The sequence below is a fragment of the Mchenga conophoros genome, linkage group LG19 (genome assembly GCF_057382185.1).
Source record: "Mchenga conophoros isolate Kocher_MC1m ecotype Shallow Benthic linkage group LG19, M_conophoros_male_GT1.1, whole genome shotgun sequence".
NCBI classification, from domain to species: domain Eukaryota; kingdom Metazoa; phylum Chordata; class Actinopteri; order Cichliformes; family Cichlidae; genus Mchenga; species Mchenga conophoros.
The window spans coordinates 16968378-16992542 of record NC_140544.1 but is presented as its reverse complement, the minus strand read 5'-3'; the positions used below and the strand labels follow the sequence as shown (position 1 = coordinate 16992542).

Here is a 24165-nt window from a genome sequence, read left to right as displayed (position 1 = left end):
AGAAACACTTTTTCTTGTCCACCCTTTGGCTCGTCCACATCTTACTCAGTGCAGATAATCAGCCATCAGCTACCAAAGCCCACCAACTATTTAACAACTCTTCAAAACCTTTTAGCTTCGTTCACACTTCAGTCATTTCACTCCATCGACTCTCCATCCTTCATTTTCTCTTGATCAATACCGTACCACATGCATACGCCCACCTACACTTGCGCGCCTTCAAACAAGCTTATTCCCATATCGTGCAACCCTGAGTCTCCAATCAGTAAGCTCAGCATGGCCTTTCAACCTGAGCACTAAAGCACCAAAGCCCCACCTCTGTCAGAACAAAGAGGCCCGATCGATAACAACCCAGTGCGGGAGGAGCTCTCCGGGCATGGGGAGAACCCAAAAATAGACACCCGGGCTTGTCAAAAACAGCCAAGATGGAAGGCCGCTCTTCAAAGAGAATGGGGCCAAGCAGCCAATACCATCCCAACCCATCATCACAGGCAGTTAGAAGTGCCCGCATTTTGGCACGTTTTTTGGAAAGCGTGGGTTCGAAGTAAGCGCCTCGGGGCAAGGTGGGGACCCCTTCTACAACCCAAAGTAGCTACAGATGTGGACATCCCAGAGCGGATCAGGGGAAGAGGGGCAGGAGGGAAAGAAAACGAAAGCGAGGTGGGCATGAAGAGGCGTGAAGGCGGGGTTATCGTGTCTTCAAGGCTTGGCGCAGCTGGTCGTGTGTTTGCGCGTGTGTGCGTTTGTTGACTTTTGTGTGTTCGTTTTTGCACATCTTCGGCGGCGGCACCATGCCAGTATGCTGGCAGGGCACACGAAAATCCAGCCCAACAGAGATTTGAGTATACCACTTTTCAAAAGTTGCCGCTAACCAAGTCTGACCCAGCTTGACACTCTCTTTGTTGTAATCGTTTTGCCTTCAATCTTTTCTAGGTTGGAAAAGACTTCTTTGGAGACAATTACATCCAGAATTTCAAGGACAACGGCGTCCACACAGGTAAGAAAGAGGGTTTTTCCACGTTGCGTGCCAAATTGGTTTCCATTTTCATGGTGCATTGCAATAAGTTCACATTCAGAGCCAACCTTTTTCAGTCTGCATTTTGCCAATTCTTTTCAAGGTTTTTTGGATACACTGGCAAGTTCTCCCTATTGTTAAATCATTTGGCTTTGTTAATACTGAAGCTACTGAAGTTCTGCTCTGAGTTCTGACAGTTGGTAGGGTTTCTATTTTAACATTTTACTTGCCAGAGGTATGTATGGTGAATATTCCATTTTGCAGGAACAAACAAATACTTTCATTCTCTGTTGCAGAATTTGTGAAGCAGAGCTCTGATGCAGTCACAGGAGCTGCCTCCATCACTGTCGACGATGCAGGTAAATTCTACCGCTAACCTACAGCCTCGCTCACATGGCCTCCTCTATGTACAGCCTAGAGTGCATGGGGGCCTGTGAGTGCACTGTTTTTTTTAATACACACACAGGACAGCTCAGCCCACTGAGTCACTACTGCTATAACACCTGTTTATAGTCATAAAAACACTTGGACGAAACCAGCGTCAAGCCCTCCCGAGTATCCACCAGGAACGCAAAGATGTATCAGCTGATATCAAATGATAAAGGATGCCTTTTACCAATGTTCATGGCCAGTATGTATATTTTGTGAGTTCAAATATTTTGCAATGAAGAGATGAAAAACTTTATATAGGGAAGATTTCTTTGTTTCCCTGGCACAAAAAGGGGATTAACCTGAACTAAAAAAAAGTTATTTTAAACTGTGGTGTCAGTTTTAGACTTGAATTTCACTACATATGCATCTGTGATGTCCACACAATAAGATGTATGGACAGTTGTGTGTTTAACTGTGAGCCTTTCCACATGGGGAGCAATTTCTGTTGAAAACGGTGAGGATATTAAAAACATCTATGAGAGGCGAGGTAGTAGGTGAGGCTGAAAGTGGCACTTTAGTGTTTAAAATGTCTATTAAATCAATATCATGCGTTTAGCTATTTAAGGATGTGATGAGTAATAAAAATATATTTTTTAAAAAACAACTGAATATCAGAGATTCAAAAAAATTTGAATTTGAATTTGAGATCACGTTTGTAACAGGTAACAAAACAAAACAAAAAAAACCCCCTCAAATTACAGTGTACTTAGAAATGATGCGAAATTAAATAACAATATCAAGGAAATGCCTTTAGTTTTAATGTAAATGGAGTGTTGTCTACATAAAATAAAAATAAAATATTTTATATGAAAATATAAAATAGTAATTTAATAATATATCATTTTTAATAATAATAATAATAATAATAATAATAGAGATTATGTTTTTCGGCTGATGCCGTGATGTCTGCCTTAGGCATCTCTGCTTAGACCGCTGTCCCCATTACACAGACAAGTGGTAGAAAATAGGTGGATGGATGAATATCATCATGATATCTTTGATCACTTAATTCAGTCATTTAAAAAAAAAAAAGCTTCAACATAATTTTTAGAGATTATAGCATACTTTAATATTATCACATGAAATTCTTTAGTTTGTGTTTCATCCTGTGAGATTTAAGTCATCATTGGTGATCTCCCAAACCCTACCCTCACGCTGTCCGAATGTGCATTTTTTTATTTTTTTTATTTTGAAAAAATATGTAGAAATTTGAGTTTTTAATATTAAAAATATTAAAAAATTATTATTAATCAAAAGAAAATAAAAACATACATATAATACAAAACTATAATACAATTAATTATTTATTAAAGATTATAATTTAAAACAATTTTACCTCTTGACCATCACATCAGATGTGCTTTTGCACCAAAGTTTTTGCTTGTTACATGTTTTTTACTCGTAGATATTTTTTTTTTCAAGGAAATAACAGGTTCAGAATCCCTAAGGAAATTATGTTAACTTCATACTGTTGTTTGTTTCCATTTACACACAGCCTAAAAGACTCACGCTTAGGGACTTAATTATTTATTTTTCCAATTCCTTTGTTGTGGTTAACGCTAGTCCTCTCATTTATTCATGTTCAGTCTTTCTCTACCACCCCGGCTTTTTTACAGTCTCGCTGTTTTAAAATTGAATATGGATTAACCAAATGACTCGCATGGACTGTCTAAAATGCCTCAGTGGGGTTCCTAAAGTTCATAGACTTGGCCAAATGAAAAAATGGCCATTTCCGGTGCAAAGACAAACAATTTCCCTTTAACTTATTTTAGTTCCTAGAAATCCCATACATGGCACATCTCTATTGCTGCCGTCTTGTTCAGGGAACTGAGTATGGGTTTTGCGTCATTCTTATATTAAATGACAAACTCTGTTCTGCTTTTGGATATTCCAATGAAGGGAACACTACAAGAAAGGGAACAGGGAATAAAATTTCACAAGTAAGAAGTTGTTTTACAGTATTTTACAGTTACATGTTACACTAGCTAATACTTTCTTTGACTATCCTTACACTTTTACTGACAAGACATTGAGCTATATTACATAGACAGAATTATAATATTAATTTGTGAAAATTTTATTATAGAACTGATACTACTGAGATTCATGTTACTTTATTTGTTTCGGTAGATAGATTTGGTTTGCAGAGTTGAGTCATCTGTCCTTACATGCACAATTTTGAAAACACAGACAGAAATAAAATACAACACTCTGCCAAAAAATGAAATCATACAAGATGTACAAGCTAAGATTTGTTCCTCTGAATGATGTCTGCTGAAACAAAGTTATTTTTACACTGTGTTGTTCTACATTAAGCCTTTCCAGAAGGAAGAAACTGAAACTCACTCTAAAAAGAGTGTGAGCTGTCAAGTAAAATCAAACCAGCTAACTGCTGTAACTGTCTGGTATGTGGTGTCCAGCTGTCGCTCACCAATCAGCATAATTTGACTGAGTGAATTTCAGATTCAATTAAAAAAAGTGTGATAAAATCATGGACATAACCACTGTGAATTCTCCCACTGGTTTTAAACCTCAACATTAGTCTTTTACCCTTTGCCATGTTGGTTTTTGAGCCACGAATGACTATCTGTGGATGAGACAGTGGCCTCCTAAATTATTGGTTAGCATGTTTCATCCATAAACTGTGCAGGTGTAACAAACACATACATACCAACTATTTTGAACATAATAAAATTCACTAATTTCACACACTTTTATAGACAGCCTCAAGTGGCCATTAAAGCAACTGAAGTTTTTGTTAACTTAGTGTTAACTATCAGCTTTGGAAACTGCTGCTTGAAAGAAAAAATAGGGTCTTCATATGGAAGTCTACTCAAATATGTCAGAAACCTATTTCTCCTGTTTGCTAATGGTCTCACACTTTGCTTCAAAGTTCAGTTTGAACTGTTAAAATAAGTATTTAGATAAAACTTGCATTTTAAATGTAACTGGATCTTATTTCAGGTGGTTGAAAAGTAATGAAAAAAATCTGTGAATTATTATCATTTTTAACTATGTAGAGAACAGTGCCTCCAAAGGAATACATGCATTAGGAAGCTCAGATACACCTGAGCAATGTGGTAGATGTTTTGATGCTTATTTCCAACTGATAGCAGCAACCAGGGCAGTATCTATATTTATATATTTGTCTTGAAATACACTCCAAAGCATCCTAGTCTCAGGGAGAAGTTCCTGCGGTGGAAAATCATTGCTGCTTAGAAAACAGAAATATTTCCTGTCTTTGTAGGCCAAAGTTTAAAAACTGAAATTTACATTTCATTCTTCTCATGTCATGGCATATTGATGATTTTGAAAATTCCAGTGGAGTCTCACATGTCTCTATGTTCGTTCACGGACAGGTGAGAATGCCATTGTAATTGTGGCCGGTGCCAACATGCTGCTGGGTGCAGAGGAGCTACAGGAAGCTCTCCCAGCCATCAGCCACACAAAAGTCCTGGTATGCCAGCTGGAGATCAGTCCACAGACGTCCCTGCAGGCGATGTGCATGGCTCGCGACAACAAAGGTGAGCCAGTATATCCTCCTCACATGTTTCTGAAGTCAGAAAGTAAATCATTTACCGAGCACCTTTTGCATGCTGAGATTTCAAAGATTTGGAAATCCTCAGTACACGTTTACTCAGTATGATGTATCCATACAGAACAAAGAGTAAACCTATAGTAACACAATAGTCATAAAACCTCTCCCCAAAACAAAAAACAGAGGGTGTGGTTATTGTGGACTCATGTTGTTAGAATAGATCCTGGTAGTCCAAAGAAATATCAAAATGTCTGTGGAATCTTCTCAAACTACTTGTGCAATCCAATCCACTTCACAGAGGCCATCTGTGTGCTCGCTATGTTCCAAACCTTCATAATTTTGCCAAAAATATGACTATATAACCGCTTCTGTCCTAATCCTCATTCATGACCATGTTGAGCCTCTGGTCATACTTGGCTAAGCTGAGGTTTCACACAAGCCTCCTTTCATGCATTCACTGGAAAAAAAAAGATTGGAGAAAAAAAAAGGGAGAAAATTTAGTCAGGTAGTAATAATTAGTTGCTCTCATTGTTTATTATTAGAATCTGTTCCAGCTGCTGTGATTTTAAACAGACCGCAACCCAGAGGAAAAATTTCCTGGTTACAAAAGGAAGCTAAGATATTACAGAAATGGGCCCCACACGCATTTGAGTCTCAGAAGTAGCAAGCAGAGGCAGCGATGACATATATCTTCACTTTCTGTTGTTGTGTATAAAAATTAGTTGTAACTGAGAGCTTTCTAGTTACAGCCCTGCAGAGCTTTCAACAGTGTTAACCACTGAGCCACCGTGTCTTTCAGCAGGAAAATGCCAAAACATTATCCAGCAGCAGGGCTCCGTAGCAAGAGTCCAGTTGCATCCAGGCTTTTCAACAACTGAAAGGATTTAGAGCATTATGACCACAAAGACATGACAATTATTGAGCTTGACTTTAAAATTACATCGACTGGTTTCCCAAAGAGTGCCCCAAAAATGTAATAGCTGTTAAAGACTTAAAACTGCTGAATATGAAAATTGTCTGAATTTTTCAATTTTATGACTGCTGGGATAGGTTCTTAACCCCCCACCCGTGATGCAGAGAAGGTGGAGATATATGAATGCAGGAATGGATGGATGGAAATATAAGATTTAACTTGCTTGTTCCACAGCGATAGATGTCACTGACTCTACTTAGCATTCATGCTGATTTTATGACTGGTAGTCATTTGTGGTAACGCTATATTCTATGACAAAAACATGGAAAAACAAAAATGGACCTCATATCATGACTCACCGGAAGACGTGTCTGTTATTTCTTCCCATTCCTCTCCCTTTCTGTCTGTGCTTTGGCTTGTTGTGGATAGTTAGACACTATCTGAAATCCCCTTCTCCTACACAATTATGATATCAGAACTGGGGAGGAAAGTATTGCGAGCAAAACCATTTGAATCTTTTCCACTAGTATTCAGCTCTGTCTATGATGACTTTTTGTCTCATTCTCAAGGGCTTTCTTTCAAAACAGAAACTTTTTTGCCTTCACATGTGGTTGAGAGGTAATAGTTTCAAAGGTTTCCCTTTCTTTAAGGGAACTCTAAAGCAACTGATTTATGAAGCTCAAGTAATTACCTCACAGCACAGTTGCATAATCTCGTTTTAAATGTGGTTTAATCAATCCTTTATGTACCTTTAGATCATCGCTTTGGCTTGATAATCTGTTGCACAATGTCTTCTTTGTAGGCTAGAAAAACACAGTAGAGACAGCTCAAATCCTTCCAAATCTGTCATGTGACTTTGCTGTTTGTATCCCACAATCTCTCCTTAGAAAGAGGCTTCCCACTGACTTTTATCACTTTAGCAAGTTGAGCATGAGAACTTGACAAAAGCATCTTTTCACCAGAGTCGCTGCTGCTTCCCCCAATCTACATTCACCATCGCATGCGCACACACATTTGTAGAGCAGGTTTCGTGCTGTCCGGCATCGACAAAAGCCCTATTTTAGGCCACCGCCCTCCCTCTCTCCCTCCCTCCCTCCACCTTTCTTTCATAACCAGGTTACCGAGCTAATCATCTTTAACAGCATCCTATTATTAGCAGCGGTCCGCGTCATTCGAGACGTCTGGGGAGCCTCTCGCTCCTGTCATCAGGGCCTGTCGTCCATAATCGCTCGCTGCAGGCTGCCAGAACGAACGAGTCGCAGCCATCGCCGTGTTGCAGATGGGATACCCAGATGGCCTTGCCGAGCGCCACCCTCCCTCCCTGAGCCCCCCTTCCTCGGTGCATGGACCGTACCACGGGATTAGGCTCAGCATGTGGCGCCAGAAGAGAGGCAAGGCGAGTGAAGATGCTTGGCATAGATGCCACCTCGACGTCGCCGTGCCGGAGCATTGCGTAAATGGAGTTCTCTGGAGAGACTGGGTGTTAATGGGTTTGGCAGCGGGGGTGAAGCGCCGCTCAAATTACGCAAATGTCACCATCAAGTGGAGCCACACATACAGTAGATGCCAGCTCTTAGAAACACTTGTTAAGATAACCTCAAAAGAAGATTTTCCTTTTATTTAAGGGGAAAATGTGTGTATATGTAATTTATTGCCACCTAACATTTAATATTGGGAAGTTAATGGCAATAAATTAGTTCTGAGAAGGGAGGAAATGGTGGGAGTAGTGTAGTTCCACTCGTGCTTTCTTCTTCCGTTTTCACCCGTCTTCCTCCCCCTCTTCCTTATCTGAGCAAGAAGCTGCTATTTTATTTCTCACCAGATGCAATTAGAGCCTCTTAAAGCCCTTTCACACACTTGCTGGTGACTCATTTCTTTTTGTGTGTGTGTGTTTCTGTGTGTGTGCGTGCGAGTGCATGCATGCATGTCAGAGTGTGTGAGTGATCTCTGTCTATTTTCTCTCTGCTTTTGTTTTCCCGTCCACCTTTCCCACTGTATTCTCAAACTGACTGAAGCGGCTCCAGCTGCTCTTTCAGCCGCCACATGTGCGACCAGACTTTGAACCTGCCAGCATAAAAACCCCACAGTCATGACACACACGCACACAGTTTTCTGCCAGACGTGACTCAGTGTGCACACATCCCAGTGTTACCACATCTGTCCCAGCAGCTGTGAGCATTTGTGCGTGTGTGTTTGTGTGATTTCACTAACACCTGGAGAGCAAAACAAAGCAACCTGAGACACAGACACTGGTTCATGTGACGTTTAGAGCTCTCAGTGCATCAGTGAGGCCAATTCCTTTATGCATCAGTATATTGGAAATGGCACTCAAGCTGCATATGGGGAAGCTTCCGTGCTTCAAATTGTGTATTGCATGTATACTAAATGAGGCCAAGGAGAAGACTTTGTGCTTTCTAGCTGTTCTGGCTACAAATAATAATATGATTACTGACAATAGCCTGAATAAGACAACAGCATGAGTAATCCTGCATGATTCAGTGATACTTTCTCCATTTATCCTGTTTACACGGCATACAGTGCAAGGTTAGCGCTTCACTTCATGTTGTGACTAAAAGCGGGCTGTTAATGCCGCTCAAGTTCTCCACATATGTTGTGACACTCACTCCAATTAACAGGATAATCAAGTTTTACATACCATAATTAGCAAAAGGTTTTGTGTTGCTGTGCCTAATTGCAGTCATTCGCTCAGTGTGCATGTGAGCTTCTGGGGAGCACTGAGAAAAAATGTGACAGGAGAAGGAGTGAGTTGTTAAAAAGAGTAGGAGGGATAAGAATTTAATGTGTTAGAATGTAAACAAGTAAGTTTAAATATGGAGGCTTTCAAGATGGTTTGTACAGTTTTGCAAAGAAAATGACATTTTTGAGGAACACCTTTTGGGTAAGAGAAGAGGCACATTAAAAGCTTTATTTCATTGGGTTAAAAATGAACACAATTTAAATTAAAACCATATACTGTATACAAAAGATGTTGGATATTGCTGCCCGTTGTTGTCAGCCATTGAGCATTTTCGTCACTGCCGTCGTGGAAGTAGCCATGTTCAACCCTGTTTTATCTTTTTTTCCTCTACACTGGATCAAGATTTACAAAATTAACAACATGTTCTATTTTATAAGACATGAAATTATTAATTGAGACCATAAAATGTTACTCAGATAATAAATCAGGTGGGAATTAGGACCATTCTTTCAAAGACTTTCAAACAATTGGGCTTTTTTTGCAACCACAGGAATCACCCCCTACTGGCCATTAGAATAAATGCAGGTTTAAGGCACATCCACGCTGCTTTTCAGACCTAGAAGCTTTTTTTTTCCAAACTCACTGGTCTTCTATGAGTGCTGTGAATTCACACTGACCACTGTGAAAGCAACATTCAGCCCAAATGAGCTAAACTGTGGCTGGGCTTTTCAGAGCCACAAGTTATTTCCATCTTGTAAGGAGAATCTATGGTTAAAACACAAGTTCAGAATACATTTCATGAATACATTTCTTTATACTGAACCATAAAATTTTGAACAGTGCAATTTTTTTTTACCTTTTTACTTTGAAGCATGTGAGGTATGAACAAAAAGCTAGCTGATTTAAAGTGACTGACCTCCCATTCAAGATCACCTTCTCTGGCTTGTCCAGGCAGCTTCCACACCATGGACCCTTTTTTTTTTTACCATGGGCACAGAACTCTTGAACTCCTGTTTCAAATTTAGCCAAATTTCACTCGTGTGGAAAGCTAGTGGTGGGCTTAAAGAGTCCACAGATCCCAAGCCTGAAGGCACGGCATGAGAAGAGAAGAAACAGAACATTTTTCCTGGGCTTGTGCCCTGTGAATTCATCACCAGGGTTGGGACTGTCAACATGTGGTTCTACTGTAACATGAGGTGTCTGAAAAGAGATTTTCAGTTTGTTGTTAGGCATCACTTTTACATAATCCTTATATCAATAATAACCAAAAGAAATCTATTTAAAATTTTTCTGCTGACAGATGACAAGCTGCTTTCTATAACGCAAAATGGAGGTGCAAATCTCGCACTTAACTTGGATCCCAAATTCACGGACGCTGAGGTGCAATTGAGTTGAGAGAGAGAGAGAGAAAAGAGGGGAGTCGCAAAGAGCCCGGTGTCTCTTATCTGTGACATGGCCTTGGCTCACATGGGCATATTTGCAGTACAGTATGAGTGAGTTGAAAAAGAGACGGAGACATTATTTCCACTTTTACTCGCGAGCAGCCCAGCATCCACCTCAAAGCACCAGGTGGCCAAAGCCCTGCGCAAACCCACGCAGCTGCTCTCTTATGTGCCCACGCAAACACACACAGAAGCAGCAACTAGGCACACACTTTAGCACAACAGACTTTGATGTCACCAACGCTGAACATATATTTCCCTCAGACGCACACGCTTGCATGAGGCTTTATTTTGTACACAGAGATATCGGAATTAATCGCTTCGTCAAGCTGGGCTTATCCTCGCACATACACAGAAATCACGGTATTAGATGCATTAATGCTCCTCGCTCATGAATATGCATCAGACAGTGATGTGCAACACGTACAGAGGATTACTCCTGACAAAAACACTCTCGCTCTCTCCCTCGCTTGTGCTCCTTAACACACTCAAAGGGTCACAACTCATCTCACCCACACACTGACACACATATGTGGGGTTCAATGTATATTTCGTGCTGAATCCATTTCGTACATACATTGCTGGAACTGCAGTTAAGGGCGTAACATAAAATGCTACAGGATATAAGGTCTTTTCACTAGGGTTTCTTTTCTTTTTCGGGGAATGCTAATTTAATTGTTTAAAAGGTGTCTTTTTATAGAAGCTGATCCACTTGAGCTTTGCTTGCGAGAGCAATCCCCAGCGGTAGCCTGCTAGCCTTTGTTCCCATTGAAAGTTTAATTAAGGCATTGCCAGATCTTGGCAGTGAGGCTCAGAAATGGAAAAGAAACACCACACAATTGTAAAATGTGTCACAGAGGGACTTTATGAAAAGTCCTTCTGAAAGCAGGCTGACAGCTATAACAGGGTCTATTATGGAGAACAATTATATTTTTCTGCCTTGCTAATGATTGCATGTTATCCTGTAGATGTTGACGTTTGACACTGAGGTCAATAACATGGATTGCTGCATGGTTTCTTGTTGCAGTGAAGACAATATTCAACCCAGCGCCGGCCATTCCTGACTTGGATCCAGATTTCTACAGAGTCTCCGACGTGTTTTGCTGTAATGAGTCTGAGGTGATGAATCGCACACAAACACACACACACACAGCTCACAGTATTTATCACAGCATTTATGCTTCCTCACACAATAATTCTGCCTTCCTCACTCATCCACACACTCACGTCTGCAAGGCCAAGAGGAAGCTGAAACTAGTCATAAACAACAAAACAGAGCATACTGAATTGACCAGCTTTCTTTCCTTCTACTGCACATTTGCATTTGATAGTTTTTTTTTTTCTTGGATTAAAATTAACTTTGGTGGCTGAGTATACATGCGCGTAGCCAAGATTGTACAGTTAGGACAATTATTTTACTCATCTATAAATGTTTTGGCATTTTTGAATTCTTGATAAACACAGATTTCTATCATATTTGGCTAAATTATACACCAATCAACAAAAGCTGGGTTTTTTGGGGTTTTTTTAAGTTGCCTTAACATTAACAGTTGGGAAAAATTGGGGCAGCACGATTCTTAGCATTGTTGCCTCACAGCAAGAAGGTCCTGGGTTTGAATCCACCAGCTGACACGGGTCTTTCTGTGTTGACTTTGAATGTTCTCCCCATGTCTGCGTGGGTTCTCCCACAGTCCAAAGACATGCAGTTGGTTATGTTAATTGGTTGATCTAAATTGCCCAAAAGTGCGAACCACTGTCTGTGTTAGCCCTCCGACAGACTCACCACCTCTCCAGGGTGTACCCGCCTCACGTCCTATGGCAGCTCTGGATGCGCTGGATGAACAGAAGAAAATGGATGGATGGATTTTAAGCATCCATTTTGCCCACTGTAACATTGATAATAGAGTAGATTATTTATAACTTTAGACTGTGTATAATAAGGATCTAGTCAATGGGTTCTACATTTTAAAGCTTCGGTGTTAGCATTTTATCCAAAGCCATGTTGATTATTTGGAACGAAAAGTGACTATGTTTGGTCAAAATGGTGGAGCATAAAGTGATAAATAACACTAATCCTAATTGGCTTGGTTAACAAATAAACCACTAGAATTTTCCTCAAAACCCCCCCAAAACAAACAAACAAACAAACAACCAAAAAGTAGATCAAGTTCTTGAACAGTCTGTTAGTAGGCTACAATTAGCCATACAGCTAAAAGATAGACTATTTGTCACATGACTTTAAAAAAATGCTTGAAAAGGCACCAACAGCACAAATGTAGTTGAGAGGTTGTTGGTAGTTTAAGGTTTGGGGGATATTTTCTTGACAAACTTACTATCAGCATTGTTTAAATGCCACAGTCTACCTGAGCGTTTGACAAGGACTGTACTACAGAAACACCAGATTTCAATCCAACAGAGCACCTTTCAGATGTGATGGAACAGGAGATTCACATCATGGACATGCAGCTGAGAAAGCTGCAGAGAATATGTGAAGCTGTCATATAGTGTCAGTATGGATTAAAATCTGCAAAATGTTTCCAGCACCTTGTTGAATCTCTGGCAGTTCTGAAGGAAAATTGGGTTTGAGTTTGGTACTTGCGTACCTAGCAAAAGTAACTGGTGTATCTTGCTCCCTGAAATTTCTGTACATTTAACCTAAATCAAATTCATCTTAACTGAGACTCTAATTTATAAAATAAACATAATGCTTTATAAGATTTGAAATTAGTAAATGAGACTGTAAACCCATCAGAAAAGAGTTTACTGATGTGGGGTTATTTTCTCATAGACGTCTACTGGAGGAGTTGGACTCTGCTGACTATTAGAAGGAATGTTTTTATACCTGAAGGCTCTGTCCTTAAACTACGGTATGTAGTTTCAACAAAGCATCACTTTTACAAGCAGTCAGTCAGCTTATGATTGTCAACAGATGTCCAGTCCAGAAAGGAAAGAATGACAAGTTTGAGATGACGCCTTTCCACAGTGATTTACCTCCAAGGTCATGTCCCCTGCTGGCACATCAGTAACCTCACTCCAGCCATTGGCTGTACATGAATGCTCTCTGGTATGAAGAAACAGTTGATCTCCACCCTTTTACGGTAAAAACTCTGTCATGGCGGCTTGCGTCTTGAATGCCAGGTGATGACAGATGAGCGACAGGGGGCAGGGATAGATGGGAATGGTAATAAAAACAAGAGGGCAGATGTGCTCTATGGCTGAGTCAGTCACCCCCTCAGGGCTGAAGTCTATGTGAGTTTGGCTGGGAGCTGGTATTTGATGTGGTGATGCAAGGCGATGAAGCACTGTACCCAGGTGTGGGAACATGAAAGGGAGAGTTGAGGAAAGAGCTACATGTCTTCTCTCTTTTTTTCAGGTCATGGAGGTACGGTCATATTATATATTATGCAGTATGCAAAGGTGGAAAGAGGACTAAAATGTCCCACTAAGGGATAGAATCAAAGTTCAAAATCATTCAGAAAAATAAACAGCGCTGCTATAACTTGGCCCAAACTGAAGATTACTATTAAGTATTATGTTTTGGGTGGGGTTTAGTGAATATGGGCTAGTTTACATATGGCAGTTAATACCTGTTGGCTAGCTACATATAGATATAGGGGTCGAGGTTAATTCAATGATGAGAATGAAGGAGCAAGACACTGAAAAAAGGCCAAACTTTAGCTAAGAGAACATCTGAGATGATCCTGTCTCCAACACAGTATTAGTCACTACTATGTTGCTGTGTTTGTTGGATTACTTGCACTAGAAAAATCCTGAAAGTGAGTCTTGTCTGAAGCATTCAAACTTTGGTGTCCAGGACGTCTTGAGCCCATGGGCTGTCGTATACACCACAATTTTTTATAGCTTAAAGGCCTGCAAAACATGAATAGTGCTAATAAGAAGCTGGAAAGCCAAGAATGACAACTGAATAGGATTTTTGTGTGTGTGTGTGTGGGGGGGGGGGCTTCTGTCTATTCAGCAAAACTAGAGAGCTGCCAGGACCCAGAAATAGATTTAATGCCAAGTATTTAGCAAGAAGATAAAGTTGTGCAACAAAAACGATAATGGAAAACAAAGCAGCCACTCCTGATATGCTAGTAGATATCAGATTCACAAGAAAAGAGACAAGCAACAGTGTTTTGCTTTATAATAAAAACACACTGAAATCTAGTTATCGACTCATCAGTCTTTGTAGTTTACACAACTTAAAATGTATCATTTATCATTGTTTTCATAGTGCTTTAAAAGTTAAAAACCACAAGTTCTTGTAACTCGGAGTTAATGAAAGTTGTAATAAGCTCTAGGAAGTAAATGTTGGGAGAGTTGTATTAGATAAATAGTGGTATTAGAACAATGACCCTGTCTGTGTTTAGACTGGTTGCCTTTGAGCCTCATTTTGTTGTTTTACTGTCAATAAAGTAGGCGCAAACCTCAGATGAGGCTTCATTCAACAAGGAGATCTCGGTAACTTGAGAAGATTCACAAGTAACATTTAGTTTGCATTTTTTTCCACAGGATCAGTGCCTACTCATTAGCCCAGTGTAACCAAATGTTTTCAAACAGAAACCCAGTGATATTTACATTTGCTGTAGCCATGACCTGGGGTTGGCATTTAAGTCTTCTAAACTTTTCATTCTTCATGCCATGATTGGGAACTGTCTAAAAGGCTGTCTTTGTACTGACACTGGTATCAAATGGCTTCAAAAGTTGTAGACATAAGAGATTCATGCTTAATTAAGTTCAGTTAAACTGACAGCATGTAAAATGAAACAAAAATGACAACAAAAAATAGTTAGTTCAGCTTAATACCATAACTTGTTTTTCTTAAGGTTTGTTAACCCAACTAAGCAAACCAAACTGATTAAAAACTCATTTGACCTTTTTATTTTGTACTTTTTGCACATTGCGTGTTATCCTAAGAGCAGCTTTAGCTGTATACATGTTTTGTTACAAGATAATATAGCTCATTCTTTGATTGGAGTTGCTTTATAACTCCATGTCCTTAATTCACATTAAAATGCATGAGACATTTATTTGTGTTGTTTTCTAAAATTCTTCACTAGGGTTCAATTATTTTTTCCCACTGTAGATTTATTTAGGCTTATTTATACTTCCTGTATCACAATAAAGCAATCAGTTACACTGCAACATTAAAATATAACTTAAAATAACATTCTTTCTTTTAGAGTTAGTGATTATTTTTTAGGATACATCACTGCAGTAACAGCAATTCTTCAACAACGCTAACAAAACGAACCACCTGGGGGGTTTAATGATAATATAATTACTTATAATAATACTTATTACTTATTATGAAAATTTACAATTCTCAGTTCATTTCTGGAGAGTCAAAGGATTTCACAAAGAAGAGTTTAGATTTATCTTTATTCTATATAGCCAAAAAAATAAAGCAAAACATTTCATAAATCAGGTTCTGAATTATATATGACCCATTTATGTATTTAAAAAAAAGCCAAAAAGTCGTGTATGTAACAGACTGCTGAAGTGAAGATTTATTATTAGTTCGTTTAAAATTTATTCTTTTTGTGTGTTTAAAGTAAAGAAATGACTATAATAGTTCCTGAGCTATTAGTTACTACTTGTTTTGTTTTTCTAAATTGTTTAAATATGTGAACGAGGCATTATGTTATTAAACATTCACTGATTATCAGATCAGTGCAAAAAGAACCCCAATATATATTTTGAATGTTTTTATTCCACTACTTTCAAAATTAAACCTGCTATAGAAGTAAAATGGCCAAAGATCCTTTGACTTTAGTGTTTCTCGTTCTTCTGATTTTATAGCATTCTTTCCTACTGTGGTTATAATATGCTGCCAATTTCAAGATTTTTTCTTTTTAGAAAAAACTTGAAATTGAACTACACACACTTATTTTAACTAGTGATAAATATGGTCAGTTTGGAGAAATAGTTTATGCGGTAAAACTGATGCTGTACAGCAAAAAGAAAAATCTAAATATATGAAATTACGCACATTTTTTTCACCTTTATGCCTGAACATATACTTTCTTGCAAATACACCCACCTTGTCAACAAATTTATCCTGCATATGCTTTAAAGAATAGGTGCTCACCGGGTGCGTGTGTGTGTGTGTGTGTGTGTGTGTGTGTGTGTGTGTGTGTGTGCATACTTACCATATACACCAACACACACACAGACGTAATTCAACTCTCTCATATCCTTGTGCGCAGAGGGAGGTAGATTGATTCCCTGCCCTGGTGTGAAGCTGATGACTAACAAAACGGCTCTTTTTCTCTTTTGGCATCCGACAGCACCGGGGTGGCTGCGGGCTCTAAAAGCACCCATATATTCTGTGGTTTATTTTTGAACTGTCCAAGGTCATTGTTAACTCTGACAGATCACAAAAGCAGTGGGGGCGGGTGGGGAGGTTTGGATCCTCAATCCCCTATTCAAAACCGCTATCAGGGACATCTTGACCCTGCCGTGCAAGGTTAGAGCTGACACACATTCTGTACGGGTGCATGTGCGTGTGTGGTCTCGCTGTAGCACGCTCAGGGGTAGGAGGGGCGAGTGAAAGGAGGCTTAAGGATGACAAAGTGCAGGTACTCTTTGATCCCCAGCCCACATAGTGTGCTGAAGTGCTTTATAGTGAGGGGAATTATCTTTGATGTCCACCTGAGGACCTCCTGAGCCAAATTTTACCTTTCAGATCTGACAGGGATCTCACACACAGTTTAATTGGAGCAGTGAACTGGTTTGTTTAGTGCTCAAGCATCACCTCTGTTTGGCAAACATGTTGTCCTAAAGCCAACCAGTGCATTTTGACCGCAACAAAAGTTGGAAATCTCAAACTTTAGAGCAAAACTTTTCCATTTAACACTTTCATTTCTTCTCAGTTTTGCTTGTTTGTTCTCAGGGGTTTAGGGCAGATTTGTTATGCCAGTGTTGCTGTAATTCATCTTTGCCATCTGAGTGCTCCGGCAGTGGAAAAAATTAACATGGAAGTTACAAAAACTGCAGTTCCTCTAAATGCCTTGCTCCAAGAGCGAGTCACATGCAAACATCCCCAACTTTACAGAACAGCCCGATATAAAAACAGATTTGGTCTTCATGAAGGGTTTCCTCTTTTATGACAACTGTAGTGTAGGTGAATTTACTATATAAGTCATCCATTTAGGCACTGATGAGACCTAATTAGCAGCTATAGGCTATTGGTTGTAGTCTTTGTGGAGTATTATTACTGTAGCTGTTTCACAAATGTTATTGGTTACTATGTTGTGCAAACCACCCAAGTCTGTGCTCCCAGTTTCCTGCAATGTACCCGTGCAGTTTATGGATGAAGCTCACTGGTAGCTAGTCATATCTAGCTTCAGCTTTGAGTGTCTGAATGCAGGAGAAAATTAAAGGGACATTTCAGCAGTTATAAGAGCTTTGTGTTGTTCATTAGTTATTATTTCATTTCCAATTTTAGTTTCAATTTGATTACATTTGGTATCCAGAGTAAGTATAGTTTTGGTTTTTATTTGTTTCAGCTTCAATTGTTGTAATTGTATGAATTTATTATGGGAAAGTCATTTTAATTTTAAAAATAAGATTATAAAAGTTCTGAATAGGTATTACAGTACAAAAACCTGGTTTTTATAGACACTTGACTCACATCTTACGCAAATAATAATATTTAATTTTAAATTATTTTAAATTATTATATATAATATTGTTTCAGTTACATTTTTAAGTAGTTTTATTTTATTTCAGTAAACTGCAGGATTTTTTTGTATGGTATTATTTGTTCTTTGTGCCTGTCATACAGCAATAACAGCAATAAACAAGTAAAGTCATAAATCCAGTAGTAAGACCAGTGTCTTATAACAATAAAGAAAAAAATAACTTCAGTTTTTTAAAAAAAAGCTGAAATATTAAGAGCATCCAAATAAAGTACTGCACATTGCACAGACACCAAAAATGGTTAAAAAAAACAACAAGAGATAATAATTATAATAACATCTTTATTTTTTTAATGAGTACAAAAGACCTCTCATGGTATTTTGTCATATCTCTATGGTCTGTGTTTATAACTGAAGCTGCTCTCAGAGTTGAACACTGAGTATTTTCCACAGCATCCTCCTCTGCAGAATTTCCACAGAAGACTTCAGCTCTGCTCCCAGGATCAGCTTTCATGATGAGCTTGTTGAGTTTGTTGGCATTGGCTGCCTTCACACTGCTCCCCCACTAAAATACGATTAGCGTCTAACTAGCGGTGCATTCTGTAGCAGACCAAACAAGACAAATGAGCAACAGAAGGGAAATATTTATAAATCAGCGTACAGTGCAAAAAGAAGTAGAAGAGAAAAGTCATATCAGTTTGATTAAATATACACAAATATTATGAACTACAAATTCCTTTGGGTGCTTTGCTTGGTGTACAGTAAGGAAGGAGGAAGTAGCTTTGGAGTAAGTAATGTTGGGGCAGTGTTAGCTTTTCATTGTCACTGTGTGTGTTTATGTGTGTATGCAGCACACAGGAGATAAGACTATACTTAGATTCACATGTGTTTTTAACACTAAAGTGACAACTCTGGAGACTAAAACGAGCAAGAGGGTTAATTTATGGCCCCACTGTAGTTTACACAGGAGCATTTTTAATGGCTCTGTTTGTGTTTATTCATCATTTCCTTTATCTTCTAGTGTAATTATGGTTTTTCAATTATTTTTGTTAAAAGAAAGAATTAAAATTTACAAATAAAAATTGCATTTATTTACACAATCTGTAAGGCTAGCAGTTCTTTGTGTCAGTTTCCATATATGTGTATATTACCAAGCCCTCCAATCAATTAATAAATATTTGTCTATGTAAAGATGTGTAAACTCAGACTTTCAGCTTTAATTCTGAGGCTTTTAATTTAAAAATGTCTCTACTGTTCTATATAATGTATTACTGTTTTATATGTGTGTGTGTGTGTGTGTATGTGTATGTATATATATATATATGTGTGTGTGTGTGTATATATTTATTTATATATATATATATAAAAACACCCAGCACGCCCCTGCGGGCGGTTTATCCTTCAAGCTCGGGTCCTCTACCAGAGGCCTGGGAGCTTGAGGGTCCTGCGCAGTATCTTAGCTGTTCCCAGGACTGCGCTCTTCTGGACAGAGATCTCCGATGTTGTTCCCGGGATCTGCTGGAGCCACTCGCCTAGCTTGGGAGTCACCGCACCTAGTGCTCCGATTACCACGGGGACCACCGTTACCTTCACCCTCCACATCCTCTCGAGCTCTTCTCTGAGCCCTTGGTATTTCTCCAGCTTCTCGTGTTCCTTCTTCCTGATATTGCTGTCATTCGGAACCGCTACATCGATCACTACGGCCGTCTTCTTCTGTTTGTCTACCACCACTATGTCCGGTTGGTTAGCCACCACCATTTTGTCCGTCTGTATCTGGAAGTCCCACAGGATCTTAGCTCGGTCATTCTCCACCACCCTTGGGGGCATCTCCCATTTTGAGATATATATATATTTAAATACTTATTTTCCACCCTGATTTACGAATAAATTCTTTACAAATCCTACCATGTGGATTCATGGATTTTTTTTTTCACATTCTGTCTCTCACAGTTGAAGTGTACCTCTGGTGCAAATTACTGACCTCTGTCATCATTTTAGGTGGGGGAACTTGCACAATCGGTGGCTGACTAAATACTTTTTTGCCCCACTGTATACTGTATATGCAGTATGTATGTAAAGCTGACTTGGATTGTAGTAAGGGCTTGCTAGTTGTACATTGTTGTTTAACTATGCCATTACTTTAGAGCATGAATGTCATTTTCTTGTATTTTTGTGGAAAAATTGGTTTCTTTCACTGCACAGTGTATATTTTAACCTCCAGAGATAAATGCTGTAACTAATCTTGAAAGAACTGCTGTGGTTATCTGAGTTTCCTTGTTGTTTCTCAAACATCAGCTGTCGAGTCCTGCTCTGTCACTGTTTAGTCATTTTGGAGCCAGATGAAGCAGCATAGTCAGAGCATCTACTCTTTGAAAATGTTTGGCCTGCAGACTGCTGACGGATCCAGCAAATCCTTAACAGACTGAATGTGTTTTATGAGTCTGTCTGACCACAGTGTGTAATTAACTGCTGACTCAACTCCAGAGCTGTTAACACAGAGCAGTTAGCTTTAGCAAGTAAGAATAGACTACTAATTAGAGATCCTTGGACATAAATTGTTGTGATAATTGTGTTCATTAAAGAGACAAAACAAACATTTTCTTTAGAAAAAAGGCAGAAAATGAAGCTTTGATAACCACACAGTCTGTGGTACTGGGCTTGTGCCACAGGGAATTTCCATAATGCAGTTCCCAGTATCCCACCCCAGTCCTGGTTTTACTCTATCTTTAATTTTAATTCCTAACCTCTGATTAGCTTGGCTTCCTGACAAAGGAAAGAAAAATGCTGATTTAGAAGAAAATTGTTAAATAAACAGTGTCACCTCATGCTGTTATGCTTTGTTTTCCACTTTTAGGCAGAGCTGCTCACCGGTACCTCGGTAGCCAGTGTGGAAGAGGCACATCGGGCTGGTCAAAAGCTGTTGAAACGAGGCTGCGGGTCAGTTATTGTCACCTTGGGGCCCCAAGGGTGCGTGGTGCTCAAGGGAGGGGAGCCTACATTAAAACATGTTCCAGCTCCTGAGGTCACAGCAGTGGACACAACAGTAAGAATACCATATCCTTTCCAGTTGCCTATTTTCTATAAATTATCAAAACTTAAGAACCTAAAAAACTAACTTTGATGGCACCCTGACTCGAGTTCGGGGATAGATTCTCTGTCAGTCTAGAAACCCAATATATTTGGCCCACTCACCCATCTCACTTGAGTTGGGTGATATTTAAGGTTTTCATCAGTTCAATGCTGGTGATTGCCAGTATAGTCGCCCCTGTACCCTGCCACACTCGCTTGTTGTGAAAACCAATATAAAATTACCCATTCAGGTTTATCTTTGCTTATAAATACAGCTAAACCAGCAAAAATCAGCAAAGCAGTGAAATGATTCAATCACATCAGTTAGTTAGTTAGTATGCAAATAAATGATTAGGGTTCAAAAATATCAAGAAGACTATTAAAACTGAAAAACAACTGCCTTAGAGAATGTGTTCAATAGTTGATTTTTTTTTCAGTTTCCCAGGTTTACTCCAGCCTTCCTCTGTTTTTTGTTTTGTGTGTGTGTGTGTGTGTGTCTTGCTGCAATCTACTGAAATTAGTGCTGTAGCTCACTGTAGCTTTTAGTCCAAAATGAGAGGAACAAACCTCAAGAGAACAAACAAGAGAAGAAAGCAGATATATAGTGCAACTAATACTAACACAAACTACATCAAAAAGTGTTCTAGATGATCAATATCAGGTCTTGCTGTTAGTGTACATCATTGACAGATGAAGCATATATGATAGGTGTGTTACCTTCATCAACTCTGTTTTTGAGTGGGATCCGGTGAAACTAAGAAGCAAACTGACAGTTTTTCTTTGTGCATGTCTAAATGAAGTTTCTCAACAGCTCATGTTCCACTATATAACAGTATAAATAATAAAATATAATACAAAATATAAATATAGAATAGTTTTATAGTTTCCAAAGACACCAAAGAGATGCTGAGACTGGCCAATTTTCAGTTTGTGCAAAGTTTAGTGTTTTAGCTCTCCAAAATTAAAAAATAACAAAAATGAAAATTTATTCAAAGTATAAATAAACAAATACAAAATTCTTAACTAAACAAACAGTCAAACAGTAAAAAAAATAGCAAGCTACAATATGAGTAAAAGTTGGAAAACTGTTGGCTAAAACCGTGGCTAGCTGTCAAAATTATTAGCATAACAGTTTGGATAAGTAGTCACAATTATAAGTTTAATATAATGCTAACCAAGTTAAAATAGGAAGTTAAAATAGTAAATAAACAATTATAACCAAAAAAATAACAATTGATTGAAAGTAGGGATAAAAAAATTGGAAATTAGAATACATTTTGATTGTTATTTTATTATAATGGAACAATTTCAGCGTACATAGAAGTCATTTGAAATTTGAAGATGCTCTGTGAGTAAGTCAAAATTTTCAAGATAACTTGAAATTTTAACTTGGATCAACGTGGCAATTTTTTTGCGTGTGGCAGAAACAAGCTTCCAAATGGTTAAAATAGCTTGCAAAAATTATAAATAAAATTATGATGGGAAATAACACCATACAGAAGTATGGAAACAAACAAAAATACATAATATTTGCTTTTATATACATGGTATCCTTTAAAATATGCTATTTACTTTTATGTTGTACTGATCACTACCTCAGATCACTACCACTACCTACCTCACTAACCTCAGCTGTGTTTTTCCGGATATATTCTTTATTTCAGAAGTAGTGTTTGTTCTCAAGAGGCTCTTTCCATATTAACAAAAGAAAATATGTCAAATGGAAAATTATGCAATCAAGCCCACTTCTATCAGTAAGAAATATCATGTAATATACATCAATAAGAGAGGGAAAAAACACCCCAGAAGTTCCTCACACTTTCTTCTGCACATGCATCATCAGTGAGTGAAGTCCTGCTTCTCTAACCTCCATCAAACTTACAGATGCTCTCTTACTCAACCAGAGCAGTTTAAGATAACCGGAGGATGTGGTGACCAGTGGCTGTTTCCTCTAACTGATTTCAATCTTTAAAGGATTGCTGCTTGAGTCATTTCACACCGGCCTCTGCGGCTTGTTTTCGTCACACGAGCCTGGGGCCGATGTTTGCATTTCCTGCCGCTGGGGGTTTTGTGGTGAATGTGTTCTACCGACCAAATACGTCATCACTCAGTGGTGTTAATCACCTCTTTGCTTTAATCGAACCTGGAGAGGTTTAATTGTTTGTGTGTAATGGGTTCTCTTACACAACACTTCCCCCCCTGGGGACTTTTACTGTGCCACAGTTTCCAACCAGTACAGTTAAAAAAGCTATAACAAGCATGTGATTTGAGCTTTACATGAATGCCAAATCAGATGTTGTGAAAGTGAGGATTAAAGGCTGCGAAGAGGCTTCACTTGTCATCCTAGGGTCACTTTTTGGTATTTCACAAACACAGCTCTCGCTTTCATGTGTGCACGGGCTGTGACCTCCCGCTTGTCCCCACATTTTTGGAGTACACAGCTCCCGTTATTCACAACCTTCGCTCTCCCCAATAGCCCTCAGGAGCACTTACACACCAGCCCTCCTCTTCATCCATGACTCACCTCCTGAGCTTGCATCAGTCAGCAGAAAGCTGTGGTCGGGCCTGCTGCACGCCTCCCCCCCATTCTCTCACTCACTCACTCACACACACACACACACACACACACACACACACACACACACACACACACACACACACACACCCCTCCTGCTCTTTGATGGGCCCATAAATTGTGTTGTGTTTAACTTTTTTGGACATCATAATCCCTCTTCCAGTAAGACTCTTTCTTGTTTTTACTGGCGAGAGGGAAAAAACAACAGGTTGTTTTTGAGACCATTATTCTTCTGAGCCTCTTCTGGTAACACAGGCCTCTTAGTTATGATTACATCAGCTGTTATTACTGCTTTGATTTTTTTCTCTCTCTTTCTCCCTTTCTAGCAGTAGTGACAGAGATGTTGTAGAAAGATTGCCTTCCAAGTGGGAAGTTTTGTTGCAGATTGAGAGTTTTCAGCTACGCTACCAACAAACTGAGTCACTTGCGGTTTCTCGCTATTTTAGCTACTGTTCAGCTAGGCGCCGCAGGTGCCGTGAACCGGTACGAAACCGCTACCTTTGTCTTTATTTCAACTTGTCCCAGCTGGATTATGTCAGATTGATTGATTGAGTTTGGTTAATGAAGTGCTAATGCAGCTGCTAAATCACGTAGCTTGTAAATATTTCATCAGCATCTCCTCGTGCAGCTGTCTGAAGAGCACTACGGGATGAGTCAGGGCCGTGAATCTGGATGAATAACAAAGCAAACACACTCATCTACTGCGGGTCTCCCCCATCCTGCTTCTTCATCCTTCATCCATCCGTGCCCCCTTTTGTCTGAAATTGAGTACAGGCTTCCCCTTGCTGAGATCAGAGCCTTGGCTGTTTTGTGTGGACAGTAAGATGAGATTTAATGCAC

At 39.1% G+C, this 24165-nt stretch overlaps 1 protein-coding gene and 1 long non-coding RNA gene across 3 annotated transcripts in view; one reads left to right on the top strand and one right to left on the bottom strand.

The window, feature by feature from the left end:
- Window positions 1–24165, top strand: part of rbks (ribokinase) — a 53138-nt gene that overhangs the window by 20652 nt on the left and 8321 nt on the right. For both annotated transcript variants that reach the window (XM_085256838.1, XM_085256839.1), the window contains exons 4-8: window positions 934–997; window positions 1312–1374; window positions 4807–4971; window positions 11066–11157; window positions 20536–20724. In XM_085256838.1, the coding sequence (XP_085112964.1) occupies window positions 934–997; window positions 1312–1374; window positions 4807–4971; window positions 11066–11157; window positions 20536–20724 (573 nt within the window). The remainder of the gene's footprint in view (window positions 1–933; window positions 998–1311; window positions 1375–4806; window positions 4972–11065; window positions 11158–20535; window positions 20725–24165) is intronic.
- Window positions 3546–6950, bottom strand: LOC146551973 (uncharacterized). The gene is made up of 2 exons (XR_014889904.1): window positions 6258–6950; window positions 3546–5442 (listed from the first exon to the last, which is right to left on the bottom strand). It is a non-coding gene; the product is annotated as an uncharacterized LOC146551973 (long non-coding RNA).